General features: G+C 36.3%; 1 protein-coding gene across 7 annotated transcripts in view; it reads left to right on the forward strand.

Annotated features, from left to right (window-relative positions):
* Nucleotides 1-926: 926 nt before the first annotated feature.
* CtBP (C-terminal binding protein) overlaps nt 927-18,535 on the forward strand; it is a 31,469-nt gene continuing 13,860 nt past the window's right edge. Inside the window, exons 1-7 of one of the 7 annotated variants that reach the window (XM_089177539.1) lie at nt 927-1,594; nt 16,329-16,772; nt 16,864-17,151; nt 17,266-17,454; nt 17,565-17,654; nt 17,728-17,884; nt 18,256-18,433. In XM_089177539.1, coding sequence (XP_089033665.1) covers nt 16,575-16,772; nt 16,864-17,151; nt 17,266-17,454; nt 17,565-17,654; nt 17,728-17,884; nt 18,256-18,433 — 1,100 coding nt within the window. In that variant the 5' untranslated portion in view covers nt 927-1,594; nt 16,329-16,574. Of the gene's footprint in view, nt 1,595-10,919; nt 10,943-15,555; nt 15,696-15,735; nt 15,848-16,328; nt 16,773-16,863; nt 17,152-17,265; nt 17,455-17,564; nt 17,655-17,727; nt 17,885-18,255; nt 18,434-18,535 lie in introns of those variants that run through there. The other 6 variants (XM_089177538.1, XM_015319257.2, XM_015319260.2 and 3 more) reach the window with 6 other exon arrangements.

Below are 18,535 nucleotides of genomic sequence, written 5' to 3' on the forward strand. Positions count from 1 at the left end.
ACCGTTAGATGACTCTACTAATCACAATGATACAAGCTATTTAATTGTATACTTAAATTTGAATTTATGTACGATACATTTTATTATTGATATTGTCATTTTTATTAGCATTGAGATATTTGTTATTTAATAATTATACGTTATTTTAATAACAGTAAAATAAAGCAACAAAATAATCAGCAGAAAGTGCAACTATGTTTCTAAATGATCAGTAGCCAATCAAAAAAATCTTTTTACTTTTATTACATTTGACTACTTATATTTCACGCATTATTTATATAATTTATTGAATTATTTGTTTATGTATAAGAATTGAAATAATATAATAATAATAATAATAATAATAATAATATATGATCTTTTATTGATCAGTAAAAAACTTCGAATATGTCAACCAATCGAAGGTAAGAATTAGAGTATATAGTCAACAATGTACTTCATTACATTCTATTGGTCCATAAATCGCAGTTCTGATATCAACCAATCATAGGAAGCATTTCACGGATATATATTTAAAATATTATTGGTCAACGATTTTCTATTAGAAAGTAATGAAATAAGAAAGATATATAAACGCTAGATTTCAGAAATCACGGTTTCAAATCATAAAAGATAATAAGCACACAAGATGGAGACTCTGTATCTTCAAATCTAACGATAAATAATAACGATATTATAATGCATTGTTACAATTAAAGAGTTATTTTAATATTTAAAATTTCTTATTTTCAGTATTGTACATAAACAGTAAAAAGTCAATAACTTAACTGAATAATAATAAATAAAATTAAAAAAACTAAACACGTGCGATAAAACTGCGATAGATGCAAGATAAAATGATGAAAGAATAAATAACATTAAGATGATAATAAATAAATAATAGTAATTAAGGAATGAAATAAAAAGGTATAAATTGTAATATATCCAGTAAATTGTCGATGTGTGTATGTGTGTCGGCAGTTTGTCGTTGAATTAATCTTAAATTTAAGCGTTCAACCGTTCGGTATATGTCGGTCGGGGAGTTCGGGCGTGTCCGTGAGCGGTCGGTTGGTGACGGAAAGGATCGGTGGCGCGCGCGAGTCACTCGGGCGACCGGGGGCCGCCATTTTCCTCCAGCGAGGGAGAGTGTCGCGAGCGTAGTTCCGCGTATCGTCGGATCTTCGCTTTTTTCCTTTTAATTGTATAATCGAGAAAATCGAATAATTAAGAAAGTTACGGGGCGTCCTAAGGATAGAGGCGCGCGTGATCACAGTGTCCACATTAATACGATCGACACGGGGCTTCTCTCTACGGGGGGAGGCTCTCCGAAGTCGGCCGTGGACGACGCGAGAGCGGCGCGAACCGAGAGGAGAGCCGCGCCGTCGTGTGGACACCCCTCCGCTCTCAACAAGAGAGCCAGATAGAAAAATATTCAACAAGGACCTAAGCAACTGAAGAAGAAAGGATACGAAGGAACACAGTGGTGATAGAGTGATACGATTTGTGTTATTCCCCTTGTCTCGTTAGCCCCTTTCAGTACAACCGGTGAAACGCCACGAGTACGACGAAGAGTTCGAAGGTGCCCGACAAATATACGAAGAGTCGCCTCCGACAGGTTAGTCGATGCGGCACGATTCCTTTTTTTCTTTTTTTTTTTTTTATTAATACTTTAATTCCCTCCCTTTTTTATCTTTCTCTTTCTTTATCTATGTCTCCTACTCCTCACTTTTTCTCTCTATCCTTGCCCGTTTATCGGTGGACGCGGGCCGCGTAGTATCACGGCGCACGCGGTCTACATACATACGCATCGCAGAGGATTCCGTGACTGCTCGCGTTCTTTTCCTGCTCTCTCTCTCTTTCTCTCTCTTTTTCTACGCAATACATTCTTCTTTCGTTCTTCTTTTTCACGACTACAATTCTCCGATATGTATCCGTTAATACTGCTCATGCTCATGCTCATGCTCCTGCTGCTGCCGCTGCCCCTGCTAATCGCACGTTCGTGTGGACGTGAACGTGTGTGTGGGTGTGCGCCCGCTTCATTCCTTCAATTTTTCCTCCCCTCTTCTTCTACTTTACCTCCCATCCTTCATCCCTCTCCTCCCCGTCTCTCTTTCTCTTTCTCTTGTTCTCTGCCACGCTCGCGTTCGTACGTGCGTATAGCGGCAACTGGCGGCGCGATATGGCGGGAGACGCCGTGCCAGCAACGAGCCACGCGCCTTTCTTTTTATTCCTTCCATCGGCCGGATTGGCCCGATTATCGTCCTCTTTCTCTTTCCTACTCTCTTTTCTCGTCCGGTCTCCTCTCTCTTTCTCCCTGTTTCGGGTCTGATCGACTACGACGGGGAACTACCACCACCGTGATAGAATTTCAGCGACACGTTTCAAAGTGTTCTCTTTCTTTCTCTTTCTCCCTTTCGATGCGGACTCGCGTTCTTGCTCTTCCGTAAGTCTCTCGAAATACTTTAACAAGAGACAGAAAGAGATATATGTGTCTCTTGTCGGTCACAAAAGCGTCTCTACTGCATAGGGCCAAAATACAAGGAAAGATAGTTACATTTTAACCTAAAACATCCTTATTGTTTCTTTCCTTATTTTTTATATTTACCTTTTAAAAGTACCACATACATTTTTCTTTTATAACAAAATTGAGATTGTGGTTTTACTTCTTTCAAAGATTTGTTCTGTAAACGTTTGTAGAGAATCGTTTTGCTCTGTATGAACTGGTCGGCTATCATTGGTTGATCTTTGCCGGACGGTGATTGGATGGTCAGGACCCTACGGAGATCGACCAATTATGATGTAGCTTGGAGGATTTTTAGAATTAACCGCTCGACCAAACTGTCGTCGATTAGTTCGATCGTCTTGCTCTTGCATGTTCCTATATACATTATGTATGTATATATGTATGTATTATGTATCCATGCATATGTATATATTGAAAGTGTACCGATCGCGTGTTCGAGCACATATTTTTCGACTAATATATCCAATTGACCATAGCCGTTATAAATCATACGTTACTTTGAGAGCGTGCATGGTATATGAATGACATTATTTCGACAAACATTTCTAAATTCTGCTGTTTATTTTTCTACTTTTCTCTGTGTATTATCCCCTCCTCTATTAAATTCATTCGTTTATCAAGCTATCAAAGTTACAAAGTATAGCAATGATTATATTTTCATGAGCCACTTGGTTGGTGGTTATCAACATGTTTTATCGATTCGAAGAATGCGATAAGAAGCAACATTCGAAATCGCATTGTGTAAACAATCTTATGAATTTGGTAACACGTATACATAAGTATTTGTATACATACTTAGCGTCTACAGATTGCCTATTTTTGATTTTTTCTTTATCCATTTCATTTTTGAAGTTATTACGAAGTTATAAAGATGCTTAGAAAGAAAAAAAGAATACTCATACGAAAGTAATACATCAGATTTAAAGGAGACGATTGTGTGAATTTGCCCAACATACCAGGAAACATCGATTGATGAGAGAGAAATGTATTGTGACGGTAGTAATCGTAGTAGCCTCGTAATATAGTAGTATTAATAGTAGTATTAATAGTAGTAGTAGTGTGGGACACTAACATTAACTATTAATTTCTTCTCGATGCTATTGCATTAAATTTGGAGACTCATAGAACTATATATAAAAGTATACACAAATACGACGAATGTATGTATCATGTTCTACAAAAGAGAAATAGATAGAGAGAAAGAGAGAAAGAGAGAAAGAGAATGACCGCATCGATCGTGTCCATGAGTTTATGCACAGGAAAACGGTTACGTTGCCTTCACTAGAGAAATTTAAATGTAACGACCTAAGTGGTGTCTACGGGAAGGAAGAAAAGAAGGGAAATGAAAGGAGAGAAAGAAAGAAAGAAAGAAGGAAAGAAAGAAAGAGAGATAGGATAGTCTTGAACGTTGTAACAGGTGCCCCCACCCCTGTAACAGTCTCTCTACTTTTCTCTCTCTCTTTTTTTTTTTTCTTTCTCTCTTTTTCTCTCTTTGTCTCTCACACACACACATACATAGTCACTACTAGCTAACTAACTCCTACCAGTTCCATTCTCTACCGCCCCCACTTCTTGTCTATCTCCCCACCCTATTACCTTCCCTCTGTTCTAACTTGTCCTTCTCGTGTATAACATTCGCTGTCCTCTTCCTTTCGCCGCTACTTAGCCTCTTTATGTAAGCTCTAGCAAACTGACCTGACTTAACTATCGCGCGCACTGTAACCTACTGCTGCTGTTGCTACTGCTACTACCGCTGATGTTGCTACTGCTGCTGTTACACGTTTGCCCTTTGGAAGATACTTCCAAGTTTCCTGTTTTCATGGACATTTTGATTAAACTATTGCTTTTCTCTAAACATGATGACTACAATATCGTCGTCAATCTAGAAATCATCGATCTCGTAGCATCGACAATCTTAAACTGATTATTTCTTTCAACACATTCATCGTCGTATTTTGACAGACGTTTCTGCCCACGCCGTTAGATTCTATAGACGGGATTAATGTTTTTATAGTGATTTTATTTAAATTGATCACCTTTTTTTTTTATAGATTTTTTTCGATCAATTTGAGTTTTTAAAGACATTACTTGTCTATTGTGTAAACACTAGAAAACACGTCTGACTAAAAACGGTTTGATAATAAACAAACGATCATCAGTAATTACTGTCATGTTAGTGCGCGTGCACGTGTTCGTTCTTTCCGATGCTATCTAAGATTCGTGAGTAATACTCGATCGATTTAGTAAATGATTCCTCTATTATACAGGATAGTTCTAAAGTTTTTAAGTTCGCGTATAGTTTTGTAATCAAAAACAAATTAATCTCAAAAATAATTGATGTTAAAAATTATTTAGAAAATTTTCTTCCACCCTATGTATGTGGATATAAATATATGCATTTAGAATGACTTTCTCGAGATATATCTCATACGTCGTAATTCCATGATCTCGAGCTTATTAAGTACTACAATTGTGTGCCATTGTTAGAGCTAAGAAATATGGCCGAAAGCGCAAGGTCAAGGACGCAGATCTAGAACTTTCCTTCTGGTATGCTTTGAACGATTTCAAAGTCCTCTAACATACGTAAGTTGGTAAAAGTGATATACTTTATGTATGTAATATACTTACATGCGTACTTAAACTTATTAGATTTCTTTAAAGATTGTTTGGAATTAATTTCATTTTTTTTTTTATGAAAAATAAATAGAAGACAACTTTTTTATATTTTGAATTCAAGGTATTTTAAATGATCATGAATTGTTGAATTTGATAAATTCTACTTCTCGGATGTTTTTTACGTTGGTATGAGATAATTACATTCCATCGATACCTTTATTTTGCTCTTATCTCCTTCAACTGGACAACCTAAACCTTCATTTTTCAAGTCAAAATTTAGAAAAGCAATTTTGATTGTAACATTTACTTAATTAATATACATTTTAATTTTCCATTTCTAATGTGATGAATGAAAAAAAATCTATTTTTTTACAAAAAGATTCTAAATAACGTCTGAAGTATCTCTTGCTAAAATGTAAAATGATCTTGAAGTTTACATTAGAGTAAGATTAGATATCACTAACCGTAACTATCTTGGTGCAAAAACTGAAATTATTTTCCGAACAATCTAATAACTTATCCTTTCTTATACTTACAGAAAGAAAGATAGAGATAAAGTTAGAGATAGAGTTGTTCTCGACCACTTATCGTACGAATATCTTCTCGTGTATAGGAGGGGTTGAATATTTTCAATGGTTACAAGTACCACTTTAATCCCATTTGTAGACTCGTTCCGATCGTGTTACGTATCTTTCTAACTTTTTATATGTATTATATATATATATATATGTATATGTATAATACATATATATATATATACGTACGTACACATTGTATATGCATGGGAACGAAGGAATTTCTGTCGATGCTAATTTTCGAAGAAAAGAGAGAGTCATTTCTCTTCGTACTTTTCTTTAATAAAAAACTTTGCCCCGAGAAAGAAATCAAACTTCTCTGATGAAAGTTAAAATGGCAAACTTGTCTTTATACACCGTACATTGTTTTACTCCTTTTCTTTGGTACAAAGTAGAAACGATTTTTGATTCGTCTTATTTAAAATTACCATTTCCAACGTTTTTTTTTTTTTTTCAAATTTTATTTCTATTTACAATCTTGAACTTGATAAATACAAAACTAAATAATAATAATAATAATAATAATAATAATAATAATAATAATAATAATAATAATAATAAGGAATAAATGAAAATAATCGATTAAATTGATTCCATTCATAGATAAACGCGCATACAAAAATACCAAATAGCGATACTAATGATACTGATAATAATACTGATAATAATACCTCTTTTATAATACGGTACTTTGAGAGCACAGTTTGTAATGTAACACGGTAAAAAAAAATTGCGTAATACCGTTCTATAGCAGCAGCAACAGCAGCAGTAACAGCTAGGATATTTCCTGAGTATAAGGTTGTAATACAACACGCTATAAAAATTCTACATAAACCGTCCCCAATCTGCACATATACCTAAATACAATATTTTCCATGAAACAAAGAAGATTCCATTGTGCGATAAGTAATCCAAAAACTTGATACGGAAATCATCAGTAGACTAATTTATATTACTTTATAATAATTTCTTGTATAAAACAAATACGAATGAATTGTTTTTGCATGAATTGTCGCTTTCAGTATAACTTCATATCCGATCGAATGTTTGACGGTCCCTACAAACAGATACACATACATACATATATACATAAAGTACACCGAGACTTTTCCGAATACAGAGAAAGAAGAAAGTTCTTGGGTGTTTATATCGCGTGCAGATATCAGAATACTGTTGTGTAGGAAGGTTAATTATAATAGAGGGTAGAGGGATAATGCAAAAAGGTGGTAGGAGTGAAGAGAAGAGAAGGGAAGTTGTCGAGGGTAGCAGAGAGTAAAGTGGATAGCATATATCCATTCATTGTAAACAGAGAGAAAGGTAGGAAGATAGAAAGAGAAAGAGAGAGTTGAACGGTAAGCAGCTTCGGGATTTGGTTTGTCGAGAAGCGCGAGAGACGACGAGACGAAAGATGGGACACGGCGATGGTGCAGGTTGCGACAGCTATTGGGGAAAAGAGAGGGGGGTGGGTTGAGGAGGATGGTGTTGTCAGAGAAAGAGAGAGAAAGAGAGGAGGAATGGTGGGAAGAGAGATGAAGAGGGGAGGAGAGGGAGAAGCCGAGACATCGATCGGGGCCGGCCATTGCTTGCCACGCTCCACTACTAGGAGTCAAGATGCCATATTCACTAGGAGGAACTAAACTCCCATGCAACTCTACCACCACCCCTTCCCTCTCTTTCTCCTCATCCTTTTCCCTTCCACCGGTCTCTACGCATTTGTCCTAACCCGGCGTGCGGTTCGTCGTTGGCTGTACTGTTGGCTGGCTGGATGGCTGGATGGCTGGCTGGCTGGCTAGCCGGCGACGACGGTGGCGGCGGCACTGCTGTTCCACCAGCAAAATAACATCTTAAACGTGCAGCCAGCAGCACCACCAGCACACGCTCTCACGCGCGCACACGTTAAGCGTAACGCGATGGAGAGCAGTTCGCACTGTTCACAACGTTGCGTTGCGCGAGGAGAGGGGGTTGGCAGGGGAGAGAGCGGTAATGGTTTATAGGGCGAGAGGGGTATCGGGGGTTTGCGCGTAGAATGGACTCTCGTGTTGTACTTCCTTCCCACCCCTCTATGTCTTCTCTTTTACTCTTTCGTTCTTACTCTCTTGCTTTCTCGTTTACTTTTCAAGCAAATACAGTTACGTACCAATACACATTTATCAAAGAAACGAACGATTGTACGAAAGGAAGAAATGAAGAAGGAACGAGTCGTTCTCATTGCTCGCGGTTGCCGAGTGAGTCGTGTCTCGAAGAAGAGGAAATCGTTTTGTATACACCTGGTGATGGTTCTTCCGTAAGGGCGTCGCATATAAACGCTTACTGCTTTCCTTTTTCTATTTATTCTTTCTTTTTGTTGTTGTTGTTGTTCTTCTTCGATGCTTCTTTCATCAGGATACTTTTCAAACGTAACAGGTCATAGGACAAATAATACTCTTGTAATGTTACTTTTATCGGATTTCGAAACTGTTTGAGAAGAAAATGTTCTATCGATAATATCGATCCCTCTTGCTTCGAGATAAGAACAAAGTTATTATCCGTCTAAATCGTTCGTTCACTCACTTACTCATTCATTTATTTATTTATTTATTTATTTCCCCTTTTTCAAATCAATGTACGGATTACTTCGGTGTATAAACAGAAACAGATATATCATTTTCTCTTTTGCAATACAATAGAAATTTCTTATTCTACATAAGTACATTACACGATTGAACATGGGAATAAACGACGTATTGAAAAGATAAGTTTGATGTAATTTTTGTTTTCTTCTTTTCTTAAAGGAAAAGACATTCTTATTCCCATCGTATCCTTCTTTCGATTATAAAGTCAAATTCTTCTTCTTTTTCTTTTTCATCTCTCACCTTCAAGAACGTTTTCACTACCGTTGGCAGACTTCATCTCCTACGAAGATGGATCGCGTGTCGTCCTTGAATAAAACGGTCGGGACTAAAGGGCGTCGACCAATACGAAAACGAGCACCGAGCATTGGATTACTCTCTTCTAGCTTCTGATCCTTGACGAGCAGTTATGACCGTCGTCAGGGGAAGGAAGAAGGTCGTCGTCTTTTTTACGATCTCCGCCAATGTTTCTTCTTAGATCGGCAGGCAAACGTTACTTGCTTTTAGATTGGTCGACTTTTCGATACCGAAGGGAACAACCAAATGTACTTTCCGTGTTCTCCATTTAATCGGTCTATTAAGAAATTTGCCTTTCCATTCTTACTAGGAATACATTCGTGTATGTTTGTATACACGAGTATAAAGTAATTCAAAAGTTATTTGGTAATTTTTTAAATTACCACGTGGGTGAGTTGAACAGTTTGAGATCTAACGTTAAAACAATTTTTATTTGGATTTTAACCACATGGATCCAAAACTTTTCAACCTACCCTCGTATATATCCTTTGTATAATATTATATATTGTGTGTCCATTATATTATATTTATTACTATTTATATTACAGACACATTTTATTATTTGCTCATTATTATGGTATCCTTTTTTTGTTTTTATTTAGAAGCTTACAATCGTGATAAAAATTAGTATTCTATCTTATGAAAATTCCTTTATCAAAACAGTAGTAATGTCTTTCTATTCATTCAAATAATGGAAGTTTTATCGTATATAAATTTAGGATCGAAATAAATATAAACGAGTAAATGTATGAACATATATTACATATATGAGCCGTTTATTATAAAATTGGTGTAAGTTAATTATTGAAAACAATTAAGCAAATACATTATTTTCGTGAATTATAAATAAAACATCTAAATTATAAATATTTTCTCAATATTTAAAAAAAAAAAAAAAAAGAAACCATTTTCATAATAAACGATTCAAGTATATAGTACGTATGCAACTTACTGAGAAAAGCTTTGCCACGTTGCTGTTTGCTGTGGTGAATTATACTTTTGATACTCGTGCGAGGAGGCACGCGGTGCGTGTGAGTAACGAAACGACATTAAAGTCGGTAAACGTTATCGCTTTCACTTGCGTGCCTCTCTCTCTCTCTCTCTCTCTTTCTTTTTCTGCATCAGGATTTCAGTGGATCTTTTTCCTTACAAGCAAAGATAAGATCTTTGTCTTATAGATGCCGACGTTACATTAATACTTTTTTATTTTTTATCGGTCTCACTTCCTTGTTATGTGTATACAAAAGCTTATTCAGCTTATTCATATTCTTAGATCCGATTATTTTAAAAAAAAAAAACTTGAGATTAAATAATAACAACAGTAATAATATTGATTAAGAGATTTTTTTTTTTTATCTCTCATCGCGTCAATAATTTCCAATGAGTATTTCTAGAAAAAAAAGCAAGAAAAGAAAGAAAGGGAGGAAGAAAATTACTCGTAAAACACAGTAGTTACTCTTTCGGTTCAAGAATGGCGGGAAGATTATGGCGAAGACCGTGAAACGAAAGAAGAAGAGAAAGGGAGGGGGAGAGAGAGAGAGTGTATGGTGAAGGAATGAACGCACAGGTGTGTTATGTGTACGATAGAGAAAGAGAGATGGATGGATGGATGGATAGATGGATGGATAGAAAGAAAGAAAGAAAGAAAGAGAGAAAGAGAAAGAGAAAGGGCAAAGAAGAAGAAGAAGGTGGAGGTAGAGAAGGAAGGGCAGGCGTTGGAGAAGCGAAGTTTCGCTTTAGGAGTAGAGAACTTAACTGAGTTAACTTTGCTGCCGAGCCAAACTTTCCGCCAACTTTAAGTAGTTGCCGTTCTCCAACCCCCTCTTTCTTCTCCTCCCTTTCCACCTTCATGGCCGTTCGCTCGTTTCTCTGCAAAAGGTGCAGGAGAAATCAGTAAGGAGGGGGGGTCGATAGTAGTAGTAGTAGTAGTACTAGTAGTGGTACTAGTAGTGGTATATGGTAGAGAGTAGTAGTAGTAACAGTAGTAGTAGTAGTAGTACTAGTAGTGGTATGGTAGAGAGTAGTAGTAGTAGTAATGAATGCAGAAGGTACAAAATGCTTTTCCACCCTTTTTCATCCCCTTTCTAAACCCCCTCGAAATCAGCCAGCAGCGCCTACTTTTATGTTCCGTTACAAAAGATTGTAGTCGTTTCGAAATAGTTCAGATTGTCGCGTAATCGTGCGATACATTTTGAATTTCAACATACGCTCCCGCCATTGGCAAGCGCAAAACCGACCAAGAGATCCTACCAAGAAGTAAACTTTCTTTCGCGAGAGAGCGAAGAAAACTTCCGGAAGGAAGGAAGGAAGAGGAAGGGTTACGATAGTATGTGTGTATGTAGGTAGGCCATACTCCGTGAAAAGTTTTATGAAACAAATCCTCTTATGCACGAGTGTCTCTCTCGTATGTGTTGAGATGTATATATATGTATGTGTGTGTGTACGAATATATGTATGCGTGCAGGTATGTCGTGTATCTGCGTGTCATGTTTTTATGGTTTTTTTTAGGGTTTGATTTCTTTTTAACTTTTTTTCTTTCTTTGTCGTAGAAGAGTAGTAAGAAAGAGAGATCTATAGATCATTCTAAGTTTCTTTTTCTTCTTCTTCTTCTTCTTCTTCTTCCTTTTTCCTTCTCATTTTGATTTCCCGTTTCTTTGAGGAAGAATAATTGTATCATTTATCTGACATTAAAATAGTAGTTTTACCTTGAACTTTGGTTCTTAACGTTTTAACACGTGTAGTGCGATACTTGTTAGCAAGAAATATAATTTTCTTTTTATTTCTTTCGCATTCTTTAAGTTTATCATTATTCTTCTTATTTCATTTTCATTTCGTTATTATTAATTTGTTTATATTGGTAATAAAAAAGATAAAACAAAAAGTATGTTATTGTAATCAGGAAAAATTATCGGTGAACAGTTAAAATCAATAATAATATATTTCTTGAAACGTATCTATCGCATAACGGTGCCGTCTATATAGCGCGATAACATCTTCATGCACAAGCTTTTCGAAGTTACCCTAATCTTGGACACTAATATCGATCGAAACTCACGAGTCTTTCTCGAGAGAGATATAGTACACGGAAATAATAGCCGATAAAATGTGTCGACCAGAGAAAGAGAGAGAAAGAGAGATAGATAATTTAGAGATGAGTGAATTTCCGAGCATAGAGGAGTAGTAACATTCTCGTAATGACTACGATTTCTTCTTTTTCTTTTCATTTTTTTTCTTTCTCTCTCTTCCCCCCTTCTTATAAGTTATCGCAACGGGGGATAAAAAAGCTTACGCGATTATTTTCCGAGGATGAGGGAAGGAAAGAGAAAGAAAAGGAGGAAAGTTAGAAGGGAAGGGTGGCACGGTCGTTTGAATTTCACGTGTCACTAACAAAAACCTAGTCACTTCGCTGAGGTAAGTTTTGAAACAAACTTTACTTTATCGTGGCTCGATTGTAGGAAGTGAGGGAGAGAGAAGAGAGGTCCGAGGGAGAGAGTGAGTGAACCGGGAGGACGAGCAGCTCCCCCCCTATCTCCTCCCCACGATTCTCAGCCAAGTAAAGTTGCTCCCAGGTTAGACAATAATTGGATAACTTCGCCCTCATAGCACCCCGCCACCTCCTCGACTCCAATCCTCCTTCTTCTCCTCCTCTTACTACGATTCCTACTCAACCTCTCTATAATATACCTCACCCTTCCCTCGCGCGTGCTCTTTCCCTCCCTCCCTCCATCCCTCCCTCACTTCTTCCTCTTTTTCATCCCTTCCTTCTCTTTATCTCTCTATCCTTCTTCATCTGTCCAACTTGTAAAACTCTGTTGCACACCGAGATTAAAGCAAAAGGGTTGAATTTAATCACTTAAACCAAGTGACGTAGAGCCGAAAGAAATTTTGGAACAAAATTTGACTAACTTTTAACTTTTATATAGATGGATTAATGGAGGAAGAGAGAAAAAGATACATAAGTTTAGTTTAGTTTAGTTTAGGTTTGGTAGTTAAGTCAGGCTAGATTAAGTTAGGTTGGGTTAGGTTAGGTCGTTGGATGAGTAACGTGAGCGCTGAAAACGTGGACGTTGTGCCATAATGCAACGCAGCATAATGTGTACGGTATGTGTCACATGGAAATGAGGAAATAGGGTCAAAGGATAGCGCAAGACATTAAGCATTATCAACTTAATTTCTTGACCATTTCTTTTGGAATTTTCTTTTTTCAATACTTCAACATTTTTCCTACAAATGAGTCTAATATTATATACATTATCTCTCTCTATTTTTTTTTTTTTTTTTTTTTCAAATTATTTTCTGACCCGTAATCATCAAAGCGCGAGCATCACATATATTGAAATCACGGTCCTCAAGATAAACGAGACGAAGTTCGGGGTGACGAAGAGGGATGAGGTTAGGTGCGGAATGGTATGAGATGGGTGAGTGGGGAGGGGAAGAAGTGACTCCTCCGAGCATAGTACGTGGTCGTTAACGTTTATAGCTAGTTACGATCATTGTGTGGTAGTAGTAGTAGGAATATATGCATGTGTATAGTAAATACGAGCTCGCTTGATTCTCCCTCTCTCTTTCTCTTTTTCTCTTTCTCTTTCTCTATCTCTATCTACGTCTCATTTCTTTAACGCGCTTCCTCAAATGCATCCGCGACTTTGTTCCTCGGGTTAAACTTCACGTACGCATACATTGTATGATATATACGCTCTGCCAGCTGTCGAACAAGGACTTAATCTCCTCCTCCCTCTATCCCTTTCTCTTGTCGCTTCTCTTTCTCTTTCTAGGTTCAACTCTTTCTCTCTCTGTCTCTTCTCCTTTTGATGATATGAGCTTGGCGTTTTCGCTGAGTTGGCACAACATGTGCCCAAGTCAAAGTGCTTGGGTTTGCACTTCGCGTTAGTATCGCATCCTCGCTTTCGCTGAGGCCAGCAGTAGATCTCATTTTGTGTAGCCTTCCTTCTCTATCTCTTCTTTCCCCTCCCTGCGGAAATAGCTATGTACCTACGTATTTCGATTATGCGCGCGTATGTTGACCTAAGGATTCGAACGAACTCTCAAACCTTCTTTTCTTCTTCCTTTCTCCCTACCTCCCTCCCTCCTTTCCTCTTATTCTATCATGCAAAAGTTACACGATGCGTGTGAAGCGATTCATCGATACACTTTTCTTTCCATTATCCAAATTATAGGTTAGTTCCGTTTTCTTTTTTGTTTGTCCACATGGTACTCTATAAATGTGACATTTAGAAAAACTTCTTTATTTTTTTTCTTTATCTTTCTTTTTCTGTCCCCTTACTTCATTCAAAAATTACACACAATGCGCGTGAAATGATTCATCGGTCTACTTTTATTTCGGTTATCGAAATTATAGGTTAGTTTTGATTTATTTTTATTTTGGGTTTTGTTTTGTTAATAGAACTATAGATAAATATCAATATGGTTAGACAAATATAAAAACTCGAAATATTATACATTTATTATCCATTTAAAATTTATTTAAACTCCATTTAAATTTCACATAAAAAATTTATTGTTTATATTAAAATGTTTTTTTTTTATGTATAACTTTTCATGTAAATTAATCTTGCGAATAATAACAATTTTTCTTTTCGTGTCAATAATGTTAAACATTAAAACAAAGTAAGATTTTATATGCAACGGCGTTTTACACGATCCAGAAAGTTTATCCTTGAGAAAATTGATTGGCCAATGTCAAAATATATTTCCAAAAAAGGATTGAGAAATCATTCGAAATTGTTTTCTTTTTCTTCTTTCTTTCTTTTATTATCTTTTTTTTTTTTTTTTTTTTTTTTTGATGAAAAAGATTCGCGTAGAAACTTTCTTTTTAACTAGTAATAGACACGTGTGTAATAATCTCGTTATGAATCGTTCGTTAAATAAGTATGAAGAAAAAGAAGAATAAGGAGTTGCTTCGAACAGTATGTAGTATCTTGTGATGAAAGTAGCGCGCGCGCGCGCATGCATATATGTATGTGTGTGCCCACCATACACTGCATCAATTGCAAAGCGTCCGTTCACGCATGCGAGGGCGCCACGTGTTAGAGTCGCGCCGACTTTTCTTATGGAACTTTACTAGTTCAGCACTTTTCCGTTTGACCACATAAAAGCGCTGAATCATAAATCGGTATCGTTTTAGGGTTATTCTTTTCGACTCGTTGATCAACGCTCTATAGTAGAGGCCTCTAACGAGAAAAATCAGTTTCATCCTTCCCACCAGTAGAGTAGTTTGTCTTAAGAAATATCGTGCGTGTGTATATATATTATATGTATAAGTAAGATTTATATACACATATCATATATACATGACGCACACATCATACATACACACATTATATATATAAAACTTGTGCATAAAAAGTAGATGCACTACATTGGCTTTCTAATTACTTTCCTGTAATAACTGGATCGAATGCGTAATAGTATTATTTGTAAAAGAACAAAAAAATTTGTTCCTTACAAAATTACTTGAAATATATATACACGTATATATATGTGTGTACGTGTATATGTATTATCTCTTGTTAGTATCAACAAAGTTTTTAGTGACCGTCGTCGGTAAAAAGAAGTAACAAATCATTCAAAGCTTTTAAAAAGAATACTAGTTTATTTTCCGACGAAATTACTCGTATGACATATATATATACATATATATATATATATATATCACGTATGCGTGTATATACATCTCTGTGTTGTTATTGGTCATCGACAAAGTTTCGGTTGACCGTTATTGGCTAAGAAGTGAGAAATCAGTTGAAGCTTTTAAAAAGAATACGAGAGCTAATATATATCGTGCTACCTACCAACGCCAAGAGTAGTGTACTGTATCAACGCACCCGAAAACATTATCCCCAGCCGACACCAGTGATTTCGTTCTGGGTGCCCTCTGCGCTTCTCTACGATCTTCTTTTTCTCGACGTTTTGACTAATAACCGCAGGAATAATTCTCGTAATATTATTTCTTATTTCAAAGTTGTAGTGATATTACGATATTTTGTGATATTTTTTTCTAATTCACTCACGGGATATTATTATTTTACTCGCTCGAACGTACGCAGTGCGCAGGTTAAGCCGGCGCGTTTCAAGGTAACCTAAAAAGCTTTCAATCGCGCACGCTGTTACGAATATTTTGTGTGTGCGTGTTCTCGCAGTAATTTTTTCATAAGTTCTGCCAAAGTTAATTACTCAATTATCAGAGGATCGTTTATTATTATTTTTAAGCCATTTGCCTTCCAAAGGTGGTCATTTAGTATGCCAAATTACAAATCTATCCTTTGATGTAGATTTCATTATTACATATTTCACATTTTCATCCGTTTCCATAACAAAGATGTATGTATGTATGCTATCATCTTCGTTCACCTCATTTTCGTGCAACATACGTTTTTTCAAGCTTATTCGTCTGACCATTTGATTGCCTATTTTATTTCATTTCTATACATCCATTATTGTTGTAATACACTATACCACATTATTTCTTATTATATGATTTTGTACAAATGCTTAAGCATTTCTTTGCAATTAATAATGCGTCGTATTACAGCATGCTTTATTAAAATTCATTTTTAAATGACAAATAAGAAATAAAGAGTTGCTTACTTAAGATAATATGTTAAACTTTAAATACCTGGTATATTTGTTATAATATAAACTTTAAATGTGTGTAAGTTTACAAATCTATTGCATATTAAACTAATACTTCTCTTTTTTTATTTACAGGAGACGGTATTCAAAAATTCGTGATGCGTTGGAGGTTCTGCGGTCCTTGTACAAAAACCAACCAGAAGTCGGTGTTGCAAAAGCAATTTGTGTGACAAAGCATAAAAGTGCAAAACCATATAATCAGATATTCGAAGAGGCTTCCTTGCGTGCGGTTTATAAAACTTTTTTTGCGAAATAGTGGACATTTTTAGTGAAACTGAAAGTAAGGGTGAAAAACATAAACATAGGGGGGCTGTCTGACCGATGGAAAAACGGAAGATGATGCCCAAACGCCCTCGAATGGAGAATCTAAGGGGCCCTATTGCAAATGGGCCCATCCAAACACGACCACTAGTGGCTTTACTCGATGGACGAGATTGTTCTATTGAAATGCCCATTCTTAAAGATGTCGCGACTGTGGCCTTTTGTGATGCACAGTCCACGTCAGAAATTCATGAAAAGGTAAGATGTCTTTATATTGTAAAAGGATCCATCGTATCTTAATTTAATTGAGATTTAAATGACATATTTATTTATATTTCATATATCATAGGTATTAAATGAAGCTGTAGGTGCACTTATGTGGCATACTATAATTTTGACAAAAGAAGATCTTGAAAAGTTCAAAACACTACGGATTATTGTTAGAATTGGATCCGGAGTAGATAATATCGATGTCAAAGCAGCTGGTGAACTTGGCATCGCAGTGTGCAATGTGCCTGGTTATGGAGTCGAAGAAGTAGCAGACACCACTCTTTGTCTGATTCTAAATCTTTATCGACGCACATATTGGTTAGCAAATATGGTACGCGAAGGAAAAAAATTCACTGGACCTGAACAGGTAAGGAAAAATGATGTACATATATATATGTAGATATTTGGAGATATGTCTTTATTAATTTTTTATCTATAAACAACATAAGATATAATTATTTTAATATGTAACATATTTTAGGTCAGGGAAGCAGCAACAGGATGTGCAAGGATACGAGGCGACACGCTTGGCATAGTCGGCTTAGGCAGGATCGGTTCTGCAGTCGCATTACGTGCTAAAGCTTTTGGTTTCACTGTCATCTTTTATGACCCTTACCTACCTGATGGAATCGAGAAATCTCTTGGACTCACCAGGGTTTATACATTGCAGGTGAAGAATCCTTTCTATTATTCCTAATAGACTACTTTTTCTTTTTTTTTTTTTTTTTTAATCAAATGTTCATCAATTAAATTAAACTTATGTTTCATTGTACGTTTCAGGATTTACTGTTTCAATCCGACTGTGTGTCCCTACACTGTACCTTAAATGAACACAATCATCACCTAATAAATGAATTTACTATCAAGCAGGTATTAATATATTTTTTCAATTAATTATAAGTTTCTTTATTGATATTTTAATGAGACTACGATGTTATTGCAGATGAGACCAGGAGCATTTTTAGTAAATACAGCACGAGGTGGACTGGTAGACGATGATGCATTAGCTGCCGCACTTAAACAGGGTAGAATTCGTGCAGCGGCATTGGATGTTCATGAAAATGAACCATACAATGTCTTTCAGGGTCAGTCTACACAATGTGAGTTTTGTCTGACCATACCTAACCCCCTCCCTCTCTGACTAATATTTCCTTTGGTCATCCTAGTCCTCTTCTTGAGTATATGGTATATATTATACACCAGTGGCATATTGTTTATAGAGGAATCAATTAAAGGTGAACCATATTTAGGAAACAACGTTTATCGTTACTACGTAGTTTTGCATTGATAATTTTTGTATCATTGATAAATTGATAAATATAAGAAATAAACAAGCAAATACGTTCGTTGACGATACACGTTGAAGTTTTTAAAAGAGGGATAGGAAAGGAAAAGTAAGAAAAAAAAAGATAGTGGGGCCCAAAGATAGATCGCAAGAGAATAATGTATTTTCTTTCCGTGTATGCCCTAGGTCCGTTGAAAGATGCGCCGAATCTGTTGTGCACACCACACGCCGCATTCTACAGCGACGCGAGCTGCACCGAACTTCGCGAGATGGCGGCCAGCGAAATACGAAGAGCTATCGTCGGTCGCATACCAGACTGCTTACGAAACTGTGTAAACAAGGAGTATTTCCTTTCCTCGACCGGGTAAGCGTCCTTAAAATGCCAATAAAATTCAACTAAGGCTTAAAAATCGTAGGGTATATTTTATATACTTGGAGTATCGACGCTATTTCTTTTTCTTGCACC

Source organism: Polistes dominula, unplaced genomic scaffold, assembly GCF_049000335.1.
Source record: "Polistes dominula isolate Pdom_NZ unplaced genomic scaffold, Pdom_raw_medaka contig_24, whole genome shotgun sequence".
Lineage (NCBI taxonomy): Eukaryota > Metazoa > Arthropoda > Insecta > Hymenoptera > Vespidae > Polistes > Polistes dominula.